This window comes from Gavialis gangeticus, unplaced genomic scaffold, assembly GCF_001723915.1.
Source record: "Gavialis gangeticus isolate Ggan-Ray unplaced genomic scaffold, GavGan_comp1, whole genome shotgun sequence".
Classification (NCBI taxonomy): domain Eukaryota; kingdom Metazoa; phylum Chordata; order Crocodylia; family Gavialidae; genus Gavialis; species Gavialis gangeticus.
In genome coordinates this window covers 88967321-88991937 of record NW_017729033.1, presented here as the reverse complement: position 1 = coordinate 88991937, position 24617 = coordinate 88967321, and the positions used below count along the sequence as shown (strand labels likewise).

General features: G+C 40.0%; 1 protein-coding gene across 1 annotated transcript in view; it reads left to right on the top strand.

The window, feature by feature from the left end:
- The first annotated feature begins 935 nt into the window (after positions 1-935).
- The window catches only part of RAP1GDS1 (Rap1 GTPase-GDP dissociation stimulator 1), a 161969-nt gene continuing 138287 nt past the window's right edge, over positions 936-24617 (top strand). Inside the window, exons 1-2 of the mRNA XM_019525879.1 lie at positions 936-954; positions 3513-3685. Coding sequence (XP_019381424.1) covers positions 936-954; positions 3513-3685 — 192 coding nt within the window. The remainder of the gene's footprint in view (positions 955-3512; positions 3686-24617) is intronic.

Genomic DNA, 24617 nt, shown 5'->3' with positions numbered 1-24617 from the left:
TAAATTTTAATGCCATCTGCATCTTTAATCATCCAAATATATTTAGAAATATAGCCCAAAGTGAATAATTATAGAGCCTCTTCAGAATCATCATTATGCTTTGTCTTTAGGTAAGTCTTTATAGCTTTTTCTGTAAAGCTTCAAAGTGTTTCCTAGATGCCGTTTTTTCCATTGCTCTGGTCTGTTTCATTTGCTCAGTTAGATTATGCTTTTATTCCTAATCATGTATCTTACATCTTTAAAGGAGGTTATAATAGCTCATTTTAATTAAGACTGGAGCCATGAACTGTGTATTTGAATAGGCTGTCAAATAGCAAGTGACAAAGCCAACACCTTTTTATTCAAATCTTTTTCTAAAAGTTTAATTCTTTCCTGTGTCTATGAATTGTGAAGTCTTAAGTACTAGCAGAAGCAGCCTGTGATCCTGCAAAGACTTAAGCACATAAATAATCCCTTTGACTTTTTCATTTGATGCAGTTAGGTAGTACAGAGAGGGAAAAGGCATCTCTTGTTATTTTCACTTTTCTCTTACCCATAGCTGAAGTTGCTCACCTCCCTTATGTTACCCCAGCAGCAGGGTAGCTGCATTTTGGGACATCCATTCGGTGTTCCGTCCCTGACAGATTCTGCCCCTATTCACTTCCCTATATGGAATAGGTGTGAGTACAGAGAAGCATTGAACGTTACATCATAGAAAAAGCGATGCCAGTTTTGCGTCTTCTGTTTTGAGAGGGAAACCTGGGCTGCCACTTTTAGGCAGTTTTCTGGTTGCTTTGTATTGGGGCTGAAGATTGAGTCAATCTGTTCAGTAAAGAATGCAGTAACCAATTAGATGTCAACTTTGGCAGATCACAATTCTATATTTTCATGGCAAGGCTGAATGGCAATTACTGCATAATATTTGCTGCAGGTTATTTAAAATATATTTTAGCACGATGAATATAGAACAGATCTGTAAGTGTTATTATCAGTAGGAGTTGTGTGCACAATTTTTTGGCCCTTTGAGGTGATAATCTACTCCATAATGCCAATGTACTGAATGGAATGTTTTTCTTATCATATGAAACAATTCCTGGTAGGAGTTCCATCATTTAATTTTTTATTTCCTGTCTAATATGATGTAAATTCACCATGAGAATTCACATTTTGCTGGCCTAGAAATAAATGAACAGATTCTTGCTATGGGTGGAGTTTTTTGAAGTGTTCTGTGTCTGTTTTTCACTTTCACTTTTTATTTGCCTAATAAGGAAATTGGAACAGCAGTAGAATGCACAGTCCCAAATGAGGTTGGGTTTTTTTAAAGGATAAGTATTTCAAGGGTAGCTTCAAGTTCACTTATGTGTAAACTTGCTAGCACCCTGCCATCTGTACACTATTAGGTGCATATCTGACAAAAAAGCTGTCAGATAACATTTAAATGCTAAAAGAGTTCAAAGACTCTTTGTGTGGAAATGTTGGCAAAACTCCTAAGTGACCAGATGGAACAGTTAACAGGACAAAGGCTGAGATTTTGCTTCTTGAAATTCTGGATCTGAAAAGGCTTTTTTGAATGTGTTAGAAAGCTTGTACTTCTTTCCTGCTATGCAAAACTATACAATTATTTTTCCATCCATCCAAATACAGGCATAGATACTGTTCAGGCCACCATTTTTTAAGTTCAGAGATGAAAAATGACTAGTGAAAGGGTTTATCTAAAATAGTGGGCATTAGGAAAGAAACAAATAAGCTTGAGAAGAAAATTTTGAAACAGTCATGACTAATTTTTGTTATGGTAGGTCAAGTATTATAGCTTGACCTACCATAATAAATTTAAGAAAAAAAGTATACATACAGACATTTAGTAATACTGTTAAAAGTAACCCTTAGGGGCAGCATTAAATAATTCTGTTTTCCTGACAGGCATATATCCATAATCAATTCTCAGTACTACCAGAGCTGCTGTCAGAATGCCGTTTTTAAGGTTCTAAATAAGCACGAAACCTGATCTCAGAAATTCTTTACTGAATCTTACAACCGTGACACTATTGTGACAATATTGCCCGCAACAAATGTTTAAAAAAATCTGCCTTCCCAGATCATGAGATTTGTCTTTGAAATCAGAAAGGGTTTGTTTGTTTGTTAGTTAGTTCATTTGTTTTTTTTAACTACTACATTATGGGTTCCTTTTTATTTACCTTCTAGTTTTTTAATCTTTATGATACTCTTCCTTTCATGTTTTCAAGGTTTTCTCTGGAATCTTGAGGTCAAGAAACTTAATTTATTAAAAATGAATATTTCATGAGCATATGAGTCTGATCACATCAGCTGAGAGTTAAAGAAAACCCTAAACTTTGCAAGGCTTATGGTAAAATGATAAGATTTAGAAATTCTGGGTCTGATTTCTATATTTTACTTGGGCAGAATTTCCATTGATACTAATTGGAGTTTAGCCTCCATACTCAATGCAGGATCAGCCCTTATGTACATACAAAGCAAACTCAATTAAATTGATTTGCACATTTGGTGATTTAGACTGTGCATGGAATTGTATGTGTGTATAAAATATAATTCCGTGCATATGTGTGTGTTTAATTTCTGCATTTTTGACTAAGCTTTTGTTTTACTTTACCTGGTGTTGTTTTTAAAGCCCAAGATCCTGGAGTCCTGAAAATAGGAGAATCTCAGCTTTTATTTGAAAAGGGCTTGCTGTCATTTTTGCAAAAAAAAGCTAAAAACATGAACTAAGGATACAGCAAAATTTTCACAGCCAGACAGTAAATAAAACAAATGATTTCTGGAACAAAAAACCACAGTTCAGTGTTGTTTTTTTGGAATAGTTGTGGTTGCAAATATTACTTCAGTGGAATTTTGCTATTAGGCGGTTGGGAGAAGGCTCAAGTGTGAGTCAAAGTTGAGGTAGACAACTAACACCTTTGCAGCTTTTGCTGAAAAGCGACAATCCTAGACCATGCAATCCCCAGTGGCTTTCTATGGGAGAATCTTCTATAGAAATCTCACTGGGATTTCTTTGCAATGAGTTGCCTTCTGTGGTTTTTCATGCAGAAGAGGGTGACTGACCCACATACCACTGCACAAGAAAAGAATTGGGGGGAAAAAAAACAAACTAAGGTTAATTTTGTTATGCAGATTAACAGTTTCTTAGGTATTTTGCTCCAAGTACTGTATTATAGCGCTCTACAGAAATCAGTTCAAATCTAGTGTCTTCTATTAGTTTCTTGTCCTGCTGGTGTTTTATAAGCCAGACATTGAACTTCATTTAGACAGAACTTGGAAAAATTAAAGAGGATGAACTTCATGCTATGTTAAGTTTAAAGTCTTTCCATGAAACACCAGCCCATGGTGCAATATGTCAGTTTTAGGAAAATTTAGAAACAGATTTTACCTGCTGTAGTTGAGGGAAAGAAGTTGTTTTCCCTTCATTTTGGTATGGTGGACTTATTTAATACATGTGATCACAGTTGGTGACTTATTCTGGCTGGTCTGAGGTAGAACTGTGTATTTGTAAAACTAAGCAACACAAACACTGTACAAGACGCTACGGTGCCGTAGCAACGCACTACAGCAACTTAACGTCAATGGGCGAAAACCGTGCCACGGCAGCTACGTCACTGTAGCGATGCGCTCCCTTGGGATAGCGCATCGCTATGGCGACATAGCAGCTAAAAATAACTGCACTGTGCAGATGGTACGGTATGGGCTGTTACTGTGCCATCGTTTAGTATATCCCAAAGGAGTGCTAAATGTACTGGGTATACAATAACAATGACACCATAGGGGCACGTATAGATTTACTCACAATGTAAGTGAATATTTAATTTCATCAGTTTGTTTTGGGGGTTGTATGAACCAAGCAGTGCTACTATGTACCATCTCCACACAGAGTATGCCTAGACTACAATTTATAGTTATGTTGCTATTAGAGGTAATTGATTCCAGTTAAGTCCCATTAACAAACATGATAGTAAATAAATATGAATATAGACACTCCACAGATGTTTGTTTTTATGAATCATTTTCTAGCTCAGCCTAAGTGGAACCAAGACCAAAAACAGAATTGTTGTGCCCTACATCAAATGCTTATGTTGGATTTGACAAACTTGTTAAGTAACTCTATTAATTGTCAGCCATTTAACTGAAGTTACCTCAGGAGCAAAGCCTGTCTCTAGATCAATGATGCTCAACTTCATGGCCCCATGAGCCAAATAAGTGGTGCCAAGCTGGTCCGTAGTCCAGATCAGGTCTGCACACCTGGATCCAGACTGCACTGCCCCAGCCCGGCCCGTGTGCCAGGATCAGGGTCCTGGGATCCCATGTTGCCTCCACCCAGCCCCGCATCCCAGGATCGGGGCCCAGGACCCCACACAGACACTGCCAGGCTCTGTGTACCAGGACTGGGATGCTGCGCCTCCTCCACCCAGCCCCCTCTATGAGGATTGGACCCCACACCACCCTGCATGCCAGATCTAGTGTGTAGGTTCATGGGGAGCCCCGCAGGCCACGTGGCAATGCGCTGGAGGCTGAATGTGGCCTGTGGACCAAAGATGGAATACCCCTGCTCTATATTAATAGTTCTCAATCTTTTTAGACTCAAGGCACCCCATGACACCTTGGAAAAAGTCAGCTCCTAGTCAAAAATAGTGTGAAAAGTACAGAAAGGTAATAGAGCAATTCTGTTGCAGAGAACTCAAAAAGACCACAACAGGTGAGAGTGTTTTTAACACTGTAGATTCCTATTTGTAATGCCTAGGTTTATCCTGTGAATCATGTTTGTATACCTAACAGTGCAAACATTGTGTGGCACCCCACTGCATCTGTGAACCGATCTCCAGGCATCCCGGGTGTCAGTCCCCTGGTTGAGAATTGTTGCTCTAGGAAGATCAGGTGGAACAGAGGTGGGGATAGTCCCAAATAGATAAGATGGAAAAGTAAGACACCCAGCTGAGAGAGAATCGGATGCTGCTTAAATATTTTGCATTCAAGCAGTATTATGTTGTCTGAGATATTTATTTTGTTACTTTCTTTCCTTTCACCTGTCTGGTCTTCCTAACCCATTGCCTTAATTAAATATCTGAATGCTTTATAGATAAAAAGTTCATGAGGCAGACAGTGGGGTGAGGGGAGGGAAGAAACCAAACAAACTGAAGAATGAAGAAAAGTACAAGTGGAGAGAGAGAAAGAGATTGATCCTGCTTAGAAATAGTGTCTTTTCTGATCAGTACCCCAGTCCTTCTCCATAGGTTGCTCTATTTCTCAGTGTGGTATTGTATAAGCCTGTCATGTCCATCTGTTTGTCTTTAAGTATTTATGATGCCCCAGTCAGCATTGTAAGTGGGCTTGGTAGCACTGTGTATTATTAAGCTCACCCCTCGAGGTAAAGAATTCTACTTTCAATTTTTTTATACTCTTGCCAAACTTCAGCAGTCTGAGCTGAATCTTTCTTTGTTTGGTGTCTTCCCCACATATTTTTTTTAAATATCACCCAAAATGTTTCAGTCAGTAGTTTAATTACATGGTCACATATTATATCCACAGGACCCCTGCTGCATTCAGTACAGAAGGGATAATGTCATTGCATCTGTGCATGTGATGCTAGGCAACTTATTCAAACCAGACTTTTCCCAGGTTGATTGCTAGTTTGTGTTCCTTATTTTCTGGTGCCAAGCTTGATACTCTAGATTATGATTTTCAGAATTGCAGAAAAAATGTACAGTTACATCTGAAGTCAATGGACTTAAGTCCTAGATAATACTAAATACTTTGAAGCATTCAGTAGAATGCATCTCAGGTGGGCATCCAAAATTAATAGGTAATTTGATGTCTCTTCCTCAATTGCTCATCTGTCAGATGGGCATAATAATAGCCCCTCAACTCACAAGGACATTCTGAAAATAAATAGATTAATTTTTGCAAAACACTTGGGTACTATAGTGGTAAGTTTTATAGAACAGGCTGTGAAGAAAGTAGTAACTGTCTTTAGAGTAACATTTGAACTGTGTGCAGTAAATGCAGCTTAGGATCACATAGTGAACGATAAAGATATAAAAGTGCTTTGAATAAATTCATATTAAGTGAACATTTTCCATTCTGTTCACTGAATGAGATAGGGACTTGGGGAACAAACAATATGTGATCATGTAATTAATGTCTGGATCATAATGGTCAAGATGCCAAAAGAAGGGTGAGCGGGCAACTTTAATTCTGGTATTTCCTTAACTTTTCAGTCCTTGACTTTCAACCCTACTCTTGTTATTTTAACATAAGGGTTTTTTTAAAGATAATCTATGGTTTGTGACCTAGTCTACATAGTTTTAAAAACAAATAAAATAGATTTTTGACTTGGTACATTATTTTAACCACAATAGTTATGTTGTTACAACCAATAGTATGGACAGGGTTATACCCACATATCTTAATCCTCTAAATTTATAGGAATAAATTATAATTGATAAAAGGATCTTCATAATGTTTTGACTGTTGGGATTATGGGGTTTGAACTGCAAGCATACAGAATTAAAATAAAGCTAAAAAAATCATGAAATTGGCTTCAGTCATGGGGTTTGTTCTTTATTAAATCATATTTGCGTACTCTGTATTTGGCTTCTATTTTATGTATGTTTGGTTTATATGTTCAAGCTTTTCTTTGTAACCATGAGGTCTAGAAACTTTTTTGTAATGAAATATGAGATTCTTAGGTATTCATACAATTCCAAGAGCTAAGACTTCAGGGAAAATACCAAATAACTGTTGTGATAGCAGTGAGTGACTGGCAAGACTAGAATTCTGAAGTTTTTACCTATGTCAGATCATACCTTGGAAATCAGTTTGCAAGACCTTCAAAGCTAACAGCATGCATCTCTGGATCTTGAGCGAAGGAACGAGTACAAAGACTCATCTGAAGCTGCTTCCTACAGGAGTTCAAATCATGGACCAATCCCTACTTTACATTAGTCATCATCTTGGTAACCAGCAGGGAGCGGTGGTGGGCAGGGAACACCAAAAGTGAAAGAATAAGTAGCTACTTGAGCTAAGACTATGTTTAGTAGCTATGGTCTACACAGGATGTATCTACACGAGATGCTAACTATGCAGTAGCCTAATAATACTGTGCAGTATCACATTGTAGCATGGACAGTGCTAATAGGCTACCGCGCAGTAGCATGACTTAAAAGACATTCACCAGCATTGCTACACCATAACTCTGGTAACTATGCATTTATTTAGTACTTGCTTATACAAGTATTAAATAAATGCACAGTAACCACTGCATAGTAGCATCTCATGTAGGTGTGCCCACAAACATATTATCTGTGAAGTAGGCATGGGTGGGACCATACAGTTACACCAGCACACTCTACTCTGGTTTCAACAGTTACATAAACCCACACACCCAGGGTTCAAATTACACTTTGACTCTTGTGGGGGTCGGAGGCAGTGGTGGTGGAGAGAAGCCTCAGGGTAGTCGGGGTGTGGGCTCCAGGCATCTGCAGCAAAAAGCACCTGGCAGCAATGAGGGGGAGGGGCCGCTTTTCCTTTGTGCTCAACAGCAGTTTCTGCTCAGCTGCAGGGGGAGCTTGTGTCTCTTATGGGGAGGCAGGTTCAGTCCCCCACAAACCCTCCCCCCATAATTCAAACCCTGCACACGTTTAAGACATTGTGCTCAGCAACTAGTCATCAATAGCTCAGTTTCTAGTTGGGCCAAGGGATCCAGCGGTGTTACCCAGGTGTGTGTCCTAAATCCAGTATTGTTTAACGTCTTCATTATTGAGTTGGAGGATGGGATTGAATGTGTGCTGAACCAATTTGTGGATAACATTAAGTTGGGTGCAGCTGAAGACACTCAAGGGTTGGGGTGGGACATAGAATGACCTGGATAAACTGGAGAAATGATCCAAAATCAATTGGGGTTAATTCAAAAAAAAAAAAAAACGGAAAAGTGCAAAGTCCTGCAGTTGGGGAGGAATACAGGTTAGAGTATGATTAGCTAAACTAGTACTGCAGAGAAGGACCTGGGGGTTATAGTGGACAGAACCTGAATATGAGCCAACAATGTACTCTTGTTGCAAAAAACTGAATTGTAGTATTGTGTCCAGTTTTGGGCTCCACACTTCAAAAAAGATGTAGATAGATTAAAATCCAGCAGAGAACAACAAAAATAATGAGAGCCGTGGAAAACATGACTCATGAGGAAAGGCTGAAAGAACTAGGGTCATGTAGTCTGGAGAACAAAACACTGAGGGGGAGGATTTGATGACAGTCTTCAAAACCTGAAGGGCAATTACAGAGAGGATGGAAACTATTCTGTGTGCCTAAGGGGACAGGACTAGGAGCAATGGCTTCAAAATGTGGCACAGGAAGTTTAGATTGGAGATTAGGAAGAATTTTCTTAATATGAGTGCATTTAAGCATTGGAGCAAGCTACCTAGAGAAGTTGTGCACATTGCATCCCTGGAAATTTTCAAGAGCAGGTCAGACTGACACTTGGCTAGGATGATTTAGTTGGGGATAATCCTGCCTTGAACAAAATGGGGCTGGGCTAGATCACTTTATGAGGTCCTTCCAGCCCTATTTTCCTATGCTTCTGTGTTATCCTTTTTTCTTTCTGAGCACTCTATTCCGTGGTTGTTTGAGGCTCACTGGTGCCCTCTGGCTTTATTGATGACATATAACATATCACACACATCACTGATATGCCCTGTCAAAAGTCTGTGTGCATGGATACTTGTCCATTTTTAATAAAGTGGGTTTCTTCCCCTTTTGTTTGCTTTTATACTGATATATGTTATCTATAAAGAAAATCTAGGCGTGCGCACACACACACACACACACACACACACACACACACACACACACACACACACACACACACACACACACACACACACACATAGTAGTAGGATAATTACTTATTAGTAACAGTTCTAGCACCATGCTACAGATACTTTCATGTCCTTTGCTAGCAAAATCCTTGTGCTACAACAATATGGTGGCTTTAAAAGGACTCTGTTTCAGGAATGAAGCTGTAAGTTTTAAAATTATTATGCCTCCTTGCCTCTCTTCCCTCTTTGCTCCTCCCCTACCCCATAAAAAAAAATTACAGGGTTCTGTTTTTGGACAATCACTGAACTTGGGGCATTCCTCCAAGCAAAAGAGGTGAGTGTTAACTCTTCTTATGAAACCCTGGCCAGGGGATTACCACCCTGCAGATCTGTCTCTTCAGATGTTTTTGGAAAAGGTAGAGAAACCTTAAACAATCTAAGTAGGCAGATGGGAAACACTCAGACTCCAGAGAATTTGGACATTCATCTCTTGTCTGCCGCAGACTGCATGGCAGATATTCATTCTGCTTCGGTGTTTGAAGTAGATGAAGTGTTAAAGGATGTCTGTCGACTATCTTGACAAGACATGGTGCAATTCTTCTGCCCTACCTTTGTCTGTTCCCATGAGAGGAAAAAATTGCTGCAATGAATTTCTGTTCCATTGGCTACTCAGAATTCTGGAGCTGCTTCCCATAACTGGAAGGATACCAGAGAGTTTAACTTGATAATTTCAAAATTGTATTTATGAGAGAGAAAAGTTATCAGATCAAAAGGGCAAGTGTTTCCACAGGAAAAGGAGTAGATAAGAGTGATTTATGAAGAAATTATAAATCCAAAAAGATTATATGCATAGTCTAAATTATTTATGGTATTCTGGAATACTGAGAAATTATTGTAATTGTAAAAAAAAAAAATCCTTTGAGATATAAGCCTAAGGAGACGGAGAAACTCTCATTTTTCACTGAATAACGAGGCAACAATCCATTCCTTTTGTATTCAGCACTCAGACCCTTATTATCTGAAATCTTGGCCAAGCCTGATACAGCACTTTTTATATTCCACATACCTTGGAGAAAGCATAAATGTTGCTTGCTGATATAGTTTTGTTTTGGAGCATTTCTCCTGAAGTGGATGCAGTTGTGATTGCAGAGAACATTAAATCTTTCTTACTGAGTGAGGACAACGTTACTCCCAATGGACAATTAAAAGACTTTGTCTATCAGAAGTCCCAATTAGTACTTTGCTGTTTATGCCCTCTATTCCTCCAGGGCTTTGTTAGTATGGCTCAGTTAAGATCAGACACGTGGCACAAAACCCAAAACAAACCATACTAGATGTGTTTATGGAATGTCTTTATTTTCTTATAAAGTGGCAGCCATCTTTAGCACGATAATACCTAGGATCCATGATGGTTAGGCACTGGAAAAAAGCTGCCTTTCTGCACGTCAATAAAGAAAGCAATATGTTTTCTTCACTGTTCAGTTGAAATTAAGATTTCCCCCCTCTGCCCCTCAGTTATTCCCTTATTTTTAAATTAAACTAGCTCTTTATGGAGTCTCTTAGTCAAGCCCTAAAAACAGTTTTCAGAGCGTATTCCTCCTTTTTTTATTTAAATAAAATCTTATACCACAGGTTTTTAGGAGCTGTTACAGACACCTTTGCAATCAATAAAAATTGCTCTGTTGCTTCATTGAGCTTTGGATCAGTTTTCTAGAGAGTTTCCTTCAGGCCAGAGAAAATGCCAGATTTCAGTGCTTCACATTCAAAAGAAAGGAGGGTAAATATCAGCTGTTTCTTTATTCCTAATGAAGAAGCAAAACCTTAATTGTCATTCTGATTCTCTGGTCTTTCTATCCCAAGAGTAAGTGTTAAGGAAAAGGCTGTTGAAGGTATGAAATAGTTAATTATGTTAATCTCTAAATTGGTTGGTCCTGTTGATTTGTAGGCAGAATTTGTCAAGGATTTATTGGTAGTATTTATTTATGATCACAATAAAATAAAAAAAAGTGGGAAAGCCCTCCCAAATCTTCGTTTTCAAGCACACTCAGTTTCTGTCCATAGGAACCTGAGACTAGAAGGGATCTTCTGGGTCGTCATATCCAGTCCCCTGCAGTCACAGGTATCCATGCAACAACTATTAGTCATAGGAGTCCAGAACAACAGCTACTCCTACACATCTTACACACCGCAGCTGCAAAGTACCCTATAACAAACAAAAAAAACAAAAACACTACAGCGTGCCACAGGCAGAGAGCAGGAGAGACTAAAAGGAGAAAGGAAGCCAACTGTTTTAATTATTCTTTCTCTTTTGTTATCCGTAGGATTTATTATGTTAGTTTCACTCACAGAAACAAATCTAAGAGTGTATATCTTGTAATTCATTGTTCTTAACATTTGAAAAGTACAAGGACACAATGGTAGAGCTAATGATAATAGTCAAGAATGCTTTTCATACGGAATTAACCAAACAAAAATCTACAGCTAAGTGGCAGTTCTGTAGTTGTAAGGATTACGTGCACAATAAAATCCCAGAAGAACTGTATACTGGCTGATTTAGTTCTGCTTAGGTTTTGATTTTGAAGAGAAACCGACTATACACATCAGCATGCATAAGAGAACCAAATAACTTCCAAAAACAGGGCAGCTTACTGCCCAAACAGCAATCAGTCATAGAGGGTCAGTAATTGCAGGTCATAAAGATGAGTTTCTGTAAGTAATTTAAGGTATCAAAAGAACAGGTGTTTAAACAAATGGATAAATTAAAGAGTAGCACGTTATCTGAATGGTCTGGTACCCATCCAAACATTCAGAAGGTATTTAAAGAATGAAGTGGCTGAAATGTTAATAAAAATGGAAGCTAATTGAAATTACTACCCTGGAGGAGAGCAAATATACCTGTGTTAGAAACGGGGGCAACCCTGCAACTGTAGATCAGTAAACATTTCTTAATGACCACTTCAATTAATTTAACTCATTGTGAAGAACAGAATTACAAAACCACCTTTATGGATGTGATATGAAAGAGAGAAACCAGCCTGGTTTCTGTTGAAGACAAGCTTCCCTCTGAATGAAAAGTCTGGGATTACTCATGGTCAGAGGCATAAATAGGAATTTTGGCACCTGGGCAGAGATGCTGCAGGCAGGGAGGGACCAGGCTAGGGTTGAGGACAAGTGCGGGAAAGCCTTACCTCTCTGCACACAGGCTCCACATGCACTGGCTGCTCCTGCTATGACACAATCTGTTTCTGCCATGGTGCGGGCTCTCTAGGGGTTGCCATTCTGGTCCCCCCCTATAAATGAGCACCAGGGTTGATGCCCTGCTTGTCCCCCCTAGTTACACTACTGCTCACTGCCAGCATGCTTAGGACCTGTTGGGTGGGAGAGAAATGCCAGAAGTACATTGAACAACAAGTACTGTTTTCATCTGACCCCAGTACTCTTTCCTGCCTAGGCAGGGGTTTGGACTCAATGGTCCATTGAGGTCCCTTCTGACCCTAGCATCTACGAACAAAAGGTCCAAAGAAGGTAAAGCAGGTGCTTTTATCACCCCTCTCAATTATTCATGAACAAGGAGTATGAACTGATGTTGAAAAGCAACATATTTAAAATTGATTAAAGAAAACAAATTTTATACAATGTATAATTAACCCAAAGCTGCAAGGTATATCATTTAGTCCAGAAGCCTAGTCTGGCTCAAAGAGAGTTTATGCATGTGTATCGATTAACAAAAGCATCCACAGATCAATCTTCCTTCTCTTAGAAGGCTACTTACAAGGATAACCACTATGATAACCACTTTCTGAGGCTAGGAGGAAAATTCCACTGTTGGTACATTATTTCCCCATTTTCAGTTTCCCTTTTTGTGCACCTTCCTCCGAAGCATCGGATGTTGGCTGTAAGAGACAAGATGCTGCTTGTCTGGTCCATTATGTCAATTTTAGGGCTCCTGAGTAACATGACCATAATGAAACAGCTGTGGCGAGTCAGTGCTAGATTTTCTGTATAGTGTAATTTGCATTGAAATACTTGCAGGTAAAAATAAAATACACAGTCCAAACATAAAATTATGTACAGTCTATATGCTTAAACACAGTTTCTTTCCACACTAGACAACAGCACAATTGTTGAATGTGCTCTGAATATACAGTATATTACATTAGTAGCTTGGTTTCTGTTAGATATCTAAAAAGTTCTCAGATATTTTATGGCAAAAGTGTAACTCGAAAGTTTTGTGCCCTGGGTTCTGGTTCCAGTTGGGGCAGTGCCAGCAGCTGGGCTAGCAGAGGTGATGGCTGTCAATCTTGCACCCATGCTTGTCCAACCTTAGTCATGCTACTGTTTTATGGTATTGTTAAAGGAAAACTCTCAAAATAGCAAAAATTCTTTGGGGTAGTTTGATGTCTTACTGTTTCCAGATGCATAGTGAAGGAACCAGATTCCTGGATATGGTGATGCTGGTTTAACCACCTATCCTGTAGTAATAGAAAAACTGCCTTGAATCTCATTTTTCATTTCATCTGGCTTGGGTACCTGTGAAATTGATTAAGTCCTACTCATTAATTTATGCATTTCTTATCATAGTCAAGTAACATTTCAACTGTAATAGCCTCATTAACCAGAGCAATACATAGGATGTCAATCGGAAAATATGTGGCATTCATTAGAAATATGTTCAGGCAGAGTATTTCTTTGATGGGCTCAGACTAAAGCTGCATACTAACTGTATGTCCTAGTTTGCATCAACAGATACCAACTACATACCATGTAGCTACAATGCATAGGGCCCTGCATTCTCTACAAAACTATGTATATAACTTTGATTTTAACTTTCACTAATAAAATTTTAAACTTATTCATAACATATATATCTTAGTCAGCAGAGTTGAATTAATTTTAGGCGTAACACATAAAAGAAGTAATTTGGAAAGCTTACATGCAGTGACTGAAAATGTTGCTTGGATTAGTTTCTCCAAGGGTTTAAAGCAGGGGTGGACAAAATGGCAGATCCAGGTGGCAGCCAAACTCCATTTCCCAGTAGCCCTTGCCCACGTGGCTGGGTGGGGAGCTTCTCCGGGGCCAGGTCCAGGCCTGGGGTAGGGATCTTGGGGCAGTGAAAACATGGGTCTGGGCTGGGTCAGGACAGAACCACGGTCCACTCCCTGCGTGCCCCTGCTCACAGAACTCTCACTCACTGTAGGGGCATGCAGGCAGCGGATCATGGCTTTGCCCTGGCCCCATGCTGACACCACCCCAAATCTCCCCATCCCTGCCCACCTGTCTTGCTCCTGGCCACAGCCCCATCCCAGTTGCCTGGCCACGTGCCTTGCCAACGCAGGTCTACCCCCCACAGCAGATGTGGGGCAAATTGGCTCTCCGCAGTGGATGTGGGGCAGATATGGGTGCCCAAGCAGTGGGGCTTGGTCCAGCAGCAGCAGCCAGAAGGAGCTACTGCTGCAGGGACTGCTAGGAAGTGAAGTCCACTGCAGGCCAGACTTTGCCCACCCCTGGATTAAAGTCATGGGAGTGTATAGAAGTATGAAAGAGAGCAAGAGTGTGAGAAAGACGAGATGTGTTTGAGAAGTGTTTGCTGCTGGGAATAGGACTGAAACCCTGAAATATAACTAGACACTAAAGAAACTTCATTTCATTCTTAAAGAATGGCAGTAGTTTCTTGGAAGCTATTATAAACCCTTGTTTTCACTCCCGTTTGTGTGGAGACCCTATGAAATCAAGATTTAAATTGCAAGGATCTTCCTTTAAGTAGAGGTGATGTCTCCACATACATTAATATTAACCTTGTAAGTGCATATATAGAAAATCATTGCATTTCTCTGGCCCTTGATCATAATCAAAGATAGCCACCAGGTGCCAAAGTTTATAGGCCAGTAGGGAAGTTTGTCAGCTTAAAGCAAATGCATGTCTGACTACAGGAATAACATTGGAAAAACTTTCATCAAACATGAATTTATATAAAATAATGGCATATTTATAAACATGTATTTCTATAAAATAAAATCTATAATGTCATTCATTTTTGTTGTTCTGTCCATGAACGTTTTCCCAATGCATTTCCTAATTTCCCATTTGTAACAATTTCCAATTTGCCACAAGGCAACAAGCAGTGGGGCTTGTGGGAGAAATGAAGTAGTCTCACTTTTGCCTAGAAAAGAGATGGGGCAGAACTAGATGTGAGGAAAAATTGGAGCAGGATGCAGATTCAGGGACTCCTTTGGAAGGTAAGTGGAGTTGCAACTGAGGGCCAGACAAGTGAGTCATGTAGACATCTCTTTGTAAATTCAAATTCCAGTCTGATCAGTTTTTATGCTTAGGGAATATGGAGCGACAGCTTGTAGGATTCAATGGTCAGAATCCACATGAGAAGCTTGACTGCCGAGGCAGCAATCTTATATCCTGGGCTTAGAGGCTAGGGACAGAAATTACATACAAACCTGTATAAGTGATTGGTAACTGGGTTAGATCTGTAAGACAACAGAAGTTCAGTGCACATAAACCACTTTCAAAGTGGCTAAAATTTGGTTTAAAATAAACCTAGATGGATGTAATATCAAACTTAACTGATTTAAGTTAAATCAGTTTATTGAACTTCAGTCCCAGATCCCTTCCAGATTTGAGTTAACTCAGTCCTCCAGTATCCCAGGATGCTTTACACATTTCCCGCAAACCCCTTCTTTGCAGGGTGGGTAGGCTAGCCTTGGCTTAGGGAGGCATTCTCTAACACCACCAGGCTTCTAGCCTGAGCCACTGCAGACTGCATTTCCAGAATCAAAAGTGATTGTCTGTTCACTTGCTTATCAGTTCAATCTATGTAGTTCAGACTAACCTGAGAAGATTGAATCAGTTCAGCCTCAGGCTTTCTGACTGTCTGTATTTAGCCAGAGTGACCATGCTGGCCTGAACAGATAGAGAATTAGATTTTACAGAAAATCTTGAATTGGAAAGTTTTCCAATGCCCTAAATAGAGCGTGATCTGATTTAGCATGTTTATTTGACTCATATTTAGTAAACTAAACTAAAATGTAGCTCCATGTTAATCTTTATTTTATTTGATTAGGAAAAAAAATAAATATAGCACACTGAGTGTGGTTTAAATGTTATATTCAAACAAATTCAAAGCTTATGTGGAAAGAAATTATTTTTATTGGAATACTTGTAAAATGTAAAGACAATACACAATAGCATGTACTTCCCGTACATTGTTTGTTTAAATTTAAGAAGAAAAGCAAAGGCACTGAAAACTCTTGACACACTAATTTTAGCACACCCAAAGAACTGTGCATGATATGCCGTGTTTGTCCACTCATCAACAGTGTTTAACTCTCTTCCACTGAGGTCATTGTGACACCTCCAGTTTCACCGATATTATTTGTAGAATTGCTTGCACTACTTATTAGTGCCATTTGAGAATCAGATTGAGGCAAATCTGATTCAGAACTACTTGAACCACATTCTCTTTCACTAAAGGATGGTTTTACCAGTGAGTCTATGGGCAAGGGCAGTTTATCACGCTGCATCTTCACTAATTGTACTTCTGACTGATGGTCCAGAAGCAAGAGATTTTGAGATATAGAAACAAGTCTAGCGGTGCATTCATTTAGTAGTCTATTCCTTTTATCTGTCTTGATTGAGCTGAAAACCTTCCAGTTCTGTTCGCAAGAAGCTGCTGTTGGTGGAGTGCTTAGGATCATTAGAACTATCCTGGACAACAGTTCAATGTTACAGTATGTGTAACATCATGTGAGGGGAGACATATTCCACCATGTGAGAAGAGAAATATTCTCTGCTGCCTGCCAAATGATGTCTTTGCTCCACAGTGTTTCTTTTGTGCAGTACTCGGCATTGTCTGTCATCATGGCTATTTCGTTGATGTTGGAGGCACTCTTAGTTGCTTCCATAATTGTATCGAGAGCAGTAGATAATTCATCTTCTGATAAATGTTGTTGTCCTCTGTGTTGAGGATCCAAAAGGTTTGCTGCCAAATGAACTGGATGAGAGCAAAACTCAGATCTCTTAGCAAACATTTGTTTTACTACTACTACTACTTATTTGGGTAGAGCTGAAGAAGGAAAAAACTCAATTAGATTTTGATTTAGTTGTCTGAATATCTCTGGAGCATGTGAAAGGCTTGGTGTATCTCCTTTGTGTTTCTTGATAGCCACTGAAACTGGTAGTAGCAAATTGAATGCTCCTTGAGCTCAAACCCAGAACACATCATTGTTGAGAATCTGCTTCCAAATGTTCATGGGAATAATCTGGGATACTGTGTCATCTATTGAAGCACACAGCAAGCAGTTCTTTGTGTGCAGCAAACCATGTAAACACTTTGTAGCTGAGTCCCATCTAGTTTCTCCTGGCAATAAAAGTGCACTTCCCTTCCCCTGCTTCTCTTCCTGTAATTTCTTCGAAGTCTGATTAGCAACATGATGATTGTTGAATAATTTCACAATTGCTTTGCAGTTTGCCAATATTGTCTTCATTGTATTCACACTTACTGTCCTTTGTAGAAGAGTCAACCCATGAGCAAGACAGCCATATACTGTTAAATGAGGATACTTTGCCTTTAATATTTGCCATGCAGCTTTCATGTTACTCGCATTATCAGTTACAAGGGCTTCTACCCTGGGGGCACCTGCACTTTCAATCTCTTCACTCAGTAATTTGGCTTTGTATTCACCTGTATGACAAGAAGTTTTGGTAGCAATTACTTTTAGGAATATTGGTTCAGGAGTTGCTAACATAATGTTCAATAAAGGATTTCCTTGTATCTTAGTCCATCCATCTGACATCAGAGTCAGTAATTCTGCTTGACCAATCCTTGGAATAACCATTGTTTGAACTCTGTAATACTCTCTATCTAAGAGAGAATCTGATAAGCAATAATTTGACGGTAACTTATATGATGGGTGAATTAGTTTGTAATGTTCCTTTTAGTATTGATTTTTATGGAAAGAGGTGTACCACTTGCAAGTATAGCTTGAGCTAATGTCTCATATGCTTTTTATTGATCTTCTTTTGACATTTTGTCCACAAAGCTTGATAAAAAGCTTGACTGTCTTGAACAGCTACTCATGGTGGATCGCATGTCTGGTGACAGTGATCTTGAAAGCGAGGATCCTGCTTCTTCCCCCAGGCCTGGCAGCTCAACATTTTTATTTTCCATTTTTTGCAAATCTGCTATGTCACTTGAGCTACCAAGTTCCTACAACAAAAGGGGGAAAAGATTTCTATTTTAGCCTATTCTAGTCTGGCCTCATCCATTAGAAGGAGAAGCGGCAGGGAGCTTACTTTCCCCCTCCCTGCCAGAAAGAATACTCTGCTGCTCAACTTGCTGCTCAGTTGCCCTAGGACTGCAGAGCCAGAGGGAAGTATAGTCTGGCCTCTGCCATCAGCCAGAAGACCAAGCTTGCTCTGCTGTGTTGAAATAGTTAACTATTTATCTATTATGTAATTTAAAAATATATATTGTTAAGCTTAAGCCACTTTGGGTGCTTATTGCAAGCGGAAAAGCAGGATACAAATATTATAAATAAATAATAGTCTGTGTTGCATTCACAACTTTTAAAATGATGTTTTAAAACAAGATAGATGCTAGTCTATACTGTATGTTGTTTAACATATTAATTTATTTACTTACATAGGATTCCTGAAGTAAACTTTTCTCAGATAATATTTTCCACCACTTGGTTGTATTAATTTTCTGTATATGGCTTGTACTCTTTCAGGACAGTTTCTACATGTTGTTAAATGTTTGTTCATTCTTGTTGCATTGTTAGCATACTCCTGCCCACAATATTTACATCTACCAACTGCCTTCCTTCAGTGGCTTGAACTTCACTACAATAATGTTATACACTTATTTTTTTTTGATTAGGTATGCTTATTAGGGGTGTGCAAACCTTTGGTTGCTGATTCAATTCAGAGAAGATTTGGCCTGATTCAGAGGCCAAATCATCGAATCTGAATTGAATCGGGAGGAAAAAAAAACCTCTGAATCGATTCGGAAGACAGTCTTTCAGGGGAACAGAAACTGAGAAGAGGGAGGGGGAGCAGTGGGGGAAGACTGACATCCTTAGGTGGCCGGTGACTGTGATCTTTCCCTGAGTCCCCTTCCAATCACAGTGCTCTGGGGGAGGGATGTAGAAACAGCACATAAGCCTCTGTGTGCAGGCTTTCTGTGCCTTTTGTGAGCTGTTTTTGCCTGAGCAACAGTGTCTGAAAGGTACTGGACTGGCTTGGCTTCCTACCTAGTCAGTCTCCTGCTAGTTTCTGCTCTTGGAAAGGAGTTGATACAACTTACTAACTAGAATCCCTCTACTTATCCCTATCCACTCCATTTCTTTCAACTTACTTTTTTCTTGTTTGTTTGTTTTTTTTCCCCACACTTTTTAAAAAGAAAGCCATGTTTTCCCTGGCAGTGTGATCCATCACTGTGCAGGAAAGCACATACATTACACATACCCACACACATACAACATAGAAGAAGTCACATATTATTAAACAACACAGAAGAAGTCACAGTTACACATTAGAGAATAAGAATATATATATAAAATAGTTATTAGTTAGAGTTATACACACATACAGACTAAACACAACACAGTCAGACAACAGAGAAGAAGAGATATAACAGCTGCATACACAGTCGCATTTTTCAGCACAGGAAAGATTAATATGCGTACTGGAAAGGCAGGGGAGGGGGAAGAAGAGGGGCTAGAGGAGGTACGGGGAGAGCTAGAGCTGCAAGTCCCCCCCAAAGTGCCCTCCCTGTATGAGGCATGCAGGGGAGTACTTGAGGAAGGAGCTGCACAAAGCAGGGCCACAGGTAGCCTTGCACATCACCTCCAGCAGCTGGGATGGAGATCATGCCTACCTCTCCCGCACAGGGCACTAGTGCGATCAGTCAAGCTGTTGGTGGGCTCTCCTTCAAGCCCTGGGCATAACCACTAAAACTGCACTCTGCCATCGTTGGGAGGCCTGGTGGGACTGTGGGTGGTGCGGCAGCCCTAGGAAATGCCAGGACCAAGTATCCCCCTTGTGAAAGGTGGGTAGGAGGTTCCATAACCTCCAGCCACCACACGTAAGCACACAATCCTGGCTGGGGAAAGCCCAGACCCGTCATGTCTATGCGGCACTGGTGAGGCCGCAGTTGGAGTACTGCATCCAGTTCTGGGCACCACACTTCAAGAGGGATGTGGACAGCATGGAGAGGGTCCAGAGGAGGGCCACTCGCATGATCGGGGCAGCAGGGCAGGTCCTACGAGGAGAGGCTTAGGGACCTGAACCTGTTCAGTCTCCAAAAGGGAAGACTGAGGGGGGATCTAGTGGCCTGTTACAAACTAGTCAGAGGGGACCAGCAGGCACTGGCGGAGTCCCTGTTCCACCGTGCACTACCAGGAGTGACCAGGAATAATGGTCACAAGCTGACAGAGGGTAGATTTAGGCTAGATATCAGGAGGTGCTACTTCACTGTCAGGGCGGCTAGGATCTGGAACCAACTTCCAAGAGAACTGGTGCTGGCTCCTACCCTGGGGGTCTTTAAGAGGAAGCTAGATGAACACCTTGCTGGGGTCGTTTGACCCCAGTACTTTCCTGCCATAGCAGGGGGTCAGACTTGATCATCTGCTCAGGTCCCTTCCAACCCTACTAACTATGAAACTATGAATCACTGTCCTCCAAACTGGCCAAATCCAAACTGAATACTTCCCTATTTGCAGAGGCCTAATGATTATGACTACTTCAAACCAAAAGCACTTAAATACTAACCGATCTTATGCAAACACTTCTGACTTCCCCAACTCAAGAAAAGGAATGAGACCCTGCTCTGTGTTGTTGCTGAACTGAAAGTGAAACCAAAATTAATCAGTTTTAATTTTGGTTTTGCTTTCACTTGCTGTCTGAGATGAAATAAGAATTTTAGCTTTGGTTTTGATTTGACCTACACAGCCAATTATGTGACTTCATAACTTGATTTTTGTTTTGGATTATTATGTTAGTGTATTTACCCTCCTGTTTACAAATCAATAAAACATATATTTACTCTGTCACACACTTCCTAAGGATAATCACCTGAAAAAAACAAACACTTTGAAACTGCCAAGCTTGCTTAATATTGTATTGGCATCCACTCATTGTTACTAATGACGTTTATGAAACAATGAATTTTTAGAAATGGAAAATTTCCCATGGAAAAATAAAGCGCTGGAAAATGTTCTGCCCCACATCTTTATGAACAGAGTTGTTGTATTTGGCCCCCGAACAAAAAATCGACACAAATTTTTGTTTGTCTGCTTGTTTTGTTTTGGTGTTTCACTGTTCCTCTTCCCCCACTCCCCAACAGTGGAGACCTGAATCACTGTAGGGCATCTTAGCCAGTTAACTTGAGGATGCGGTGACTGAAGGCCCATGTGGCACATGCACCATAAGAGCCGTTCCCTGTATAGGGAGAGCTGTTCCCTGGAGAGCTTTTCATCCGTTGCTCCCTTTGCCCTGCCCCAAGCTCTCTTCGCAAGCCTTTATGCCAAATCAATCTTTCTTGTGCCCATTTCTTTGGCACCCAAGCAGTACCTTCCTCTACACTTTCCTCTTTCTCCAGCCGAGTCAGGCAGTATAGCTTCTCTCCCCATGGATTTTTTTACTGTCAGGTAATCCTATTCAGAGCAAAACCACTAAAGACAGATTGGAGGGCAAAAAATGTAAAGAGTCAGAATCTTGCATAAGAAAACCATGAGAGCAGGTGATTGCAGCAAGATAACAGGGCTTTTACATTTGGAAGGAAAATATCTGCAGCTGCTTTTCTAAATGGAAGACTCCAGGGCCGCTGTGAAAAATGAAGGATTCATGAGTCCCTGCATGAATATAAGTTGGTGGCCTTTGGAGAGGACCCTTTTCACCCTCATGTTTCCCTATCGTCACTTGAAATCATGAAATCAATATATGTAGATTAAAATGAAAAGTTTTATTTCTCTGAAGGTCCCAGAAGGAATCTTCCAGAAGGACCAAAAAAGAAGTACAAAATCACTAGTGACACGTTAGCTGTTATTATGTACTTATTAAACTTGCAGAAGTGAAGACGATTTTCTGTCTTTTAAGAATGTAAATCCATTTGTTAAGAAAAAAATACCTTTGGCAGAAAGTGATTAGATTGGTAGTTTAGTGCTTTGAGCATTGTTTTTTCCAAATATTATATGTAGCAGATTTATCTTTTTTTGCTCTGGGTATGGTCTTTTGACATACCGTGTCAAGAAGTGACTCCTTAAATCCTATTCATGTTATTTTTCTCTGGGGGGAAGCTTAAAACTCAGTCAGTTTAGACTGGTATATTGGATATAAAAAGTCAAAGGTTATTGTGCCTCTTACTTCCTAACACTTGCATTATAGGAAAATGTTTTAGGAAAAGTCTAATCTAATCTAATCTCCGTCTATTATTTACAAAATACTTACCATTATAATATCTTAGGATACCAGGGGGAAGGTAATTTTAATTGTATATTGCTTTTGATAGACAGTTAACACCGCCCCCCCCGGTGAATATACGAGCTCTAAAGCCAAGACCCAACAACTTCAAAAGCATCTGTCTAAATTTAGGGATCAGGATCCAGAGCATGAAAAAGTGAGCTAATTTGCAGAGATGATGAACAGTCACAACTTTCCCTGAAGTCCATTTCAATTTTCACTATTGAAAATATAACACATTTTTAGTGGCATAATTTTAGAAACCCATATTCAAAAATTTATACCAAAATGTACAAATCTCTTCTCGTAAATCATTTTCTTATGCAAACCACACACAATCTACTTTTTTATCTTTAAACTATATTAGGTTTTCTCTGCTCATTTTTTTGTAATGTAATAAGTGAAAAAGGAACCAACAACAACATTCCCAACTCTTAGATGAGCCAGTGCTTCAGTTTCCTGCAGTACCTTTATGCTGTTCAGTTCAGGAAGGATAAAAATGTTTCTCAAAGAAAGCACTTGCATGGGGAGGGGGTGCATTCATATATGCGTAGAATGCTCTTTAATGCTTTCACAGATCTCTTTAAACATATTTGTATAAAGGCAGGAGTGTTTTCAAACTTTACTACCAAGTCCATTTTCTTTTCTGCTTACTGGAACTACTAGACCCTAGAGCTGGTTAAAGCTGACAAACTATGACCATTTCGGGGGTGGGTTGCAAGGTATTTTTCTTTTGATTGAAAGCTCATAATTATTTTTTTAATCAGATCTGTGAAATATAAATATTTTTGCCTTCAACAATTTTCTACTAATTTGACTTACTAATTATGAAAAATCTGATGGTATTTATGTATTTAAACAAAGAATGAAAAAGAGCACCAAAGCAATGCTCTCTACACCTATGCCACAAATGACAAAAATTAAAAAAGCATTTAAAAGCAACCCAAAATCTGCCAACCATCGCTGGCCCAGCCCAGCAAGTCAGTCCATGGGGGAGAGAAGGGATGGGTGCTAGATCAAGAACCCGTGGTGAGGGAGGCTGCTACAGAGGCAGGAGCAGTGGTAAGTTGAGTGGGGCCCCAGCCTGGTGGGACTTACCTGTGTGGGAGATGCACCCCCAAATAATTTTTCTCAATCTGCCCCCCCCTTCCCTCCCCACAGACTTACCTGTTGGTGGGGGTGGTGGGGTGGCAGCAGCACACAGTAGATCTTGGGTAGCTTTTAAATGCCAAAGGTGATCTCCTACTTAAAAAATTTGAAGACCACTGTTTTAGAGGCATCCTTAAATTGTCAAATAAAGGAAAAGCATTCTCTAAGTGATCCAACCTGAAATGGGTAGGACTGCAGATTTTATTTGTTGCTTCCCCTTGCCAATGGGACTCTCATGGCAATCAAGTGAAGTAGATCAGTTGCTTAAAAACTAGGGAATAGAATGTCTGCAATTCATTAAATATTTTGGAGCCGTTGTTGTGACTGGTGGTTGGATATCCAGCTAGTTTCTCAAGCAGGTCACCTGCAATTACTTGGCTGTTAAAGTATTTGTTGATAAACCAGATATTTGATTCTATAGTTTTCTTTTTCAGATAGTTCATGAGTAGCTTAGTTGATGGTTTGTCCCTAGATCATTTTGGGGTTTTTTTTCCCTCTTCATTGTAACAAGGGGTTGATTTCAGTGATGTGAACAAAACTATAGTTGCATGAGGTTTATACCACAGGACCTGAGATCAAAATCTATCTTGAAATGTTCTGTCAAATGGTAAAGAAAGCATAGTGTTGTTTGGAGGTTTCTTTCTGTTGTTTTTTTTACTTTACAGTCTAATTTCCCAAACATGATGCAGCACTATTTTCCCAGGTTGGCTTGTACAAAACCCCAGTGGCAGGGTGGCTGATCAGAACTTTCCAAATTGTGGCTGAGTGAAGACTAGTTTTTGTGTTTACTGCTGTTCAAAACTAGGCAGGAGTGAAATGATCAAGCACTGAGATACTTTCGCTTGACTGTTCTAGGGGAAGATAGAACCAAGAGCAGAAGTAGATAGTAGAACTGTCAAACGGAGAAGACGACCCAAAAATTGGGAGAATGTTATAGTTGTAGACAAACACTATACACTGTTTTTTTTCTTCTCCGCATCCTTACAGGACTAGAAAGGTAAGCAGCAGCAGAAGGGGAGGCAATGCAGAAGACAGGGATGCAGGGGCAGGCGCTAGAGGGGACAGGAGTCAAAGGGGTAGGCACCAGGAGGCACAGGTGCCAAGGGCAAGGCAAGTGGCAGGGCAGCAGGCAGGGGGCAGGCCTCCTGCCTCCTCATTATTGCTTTCCCCAGAACAGTGGTG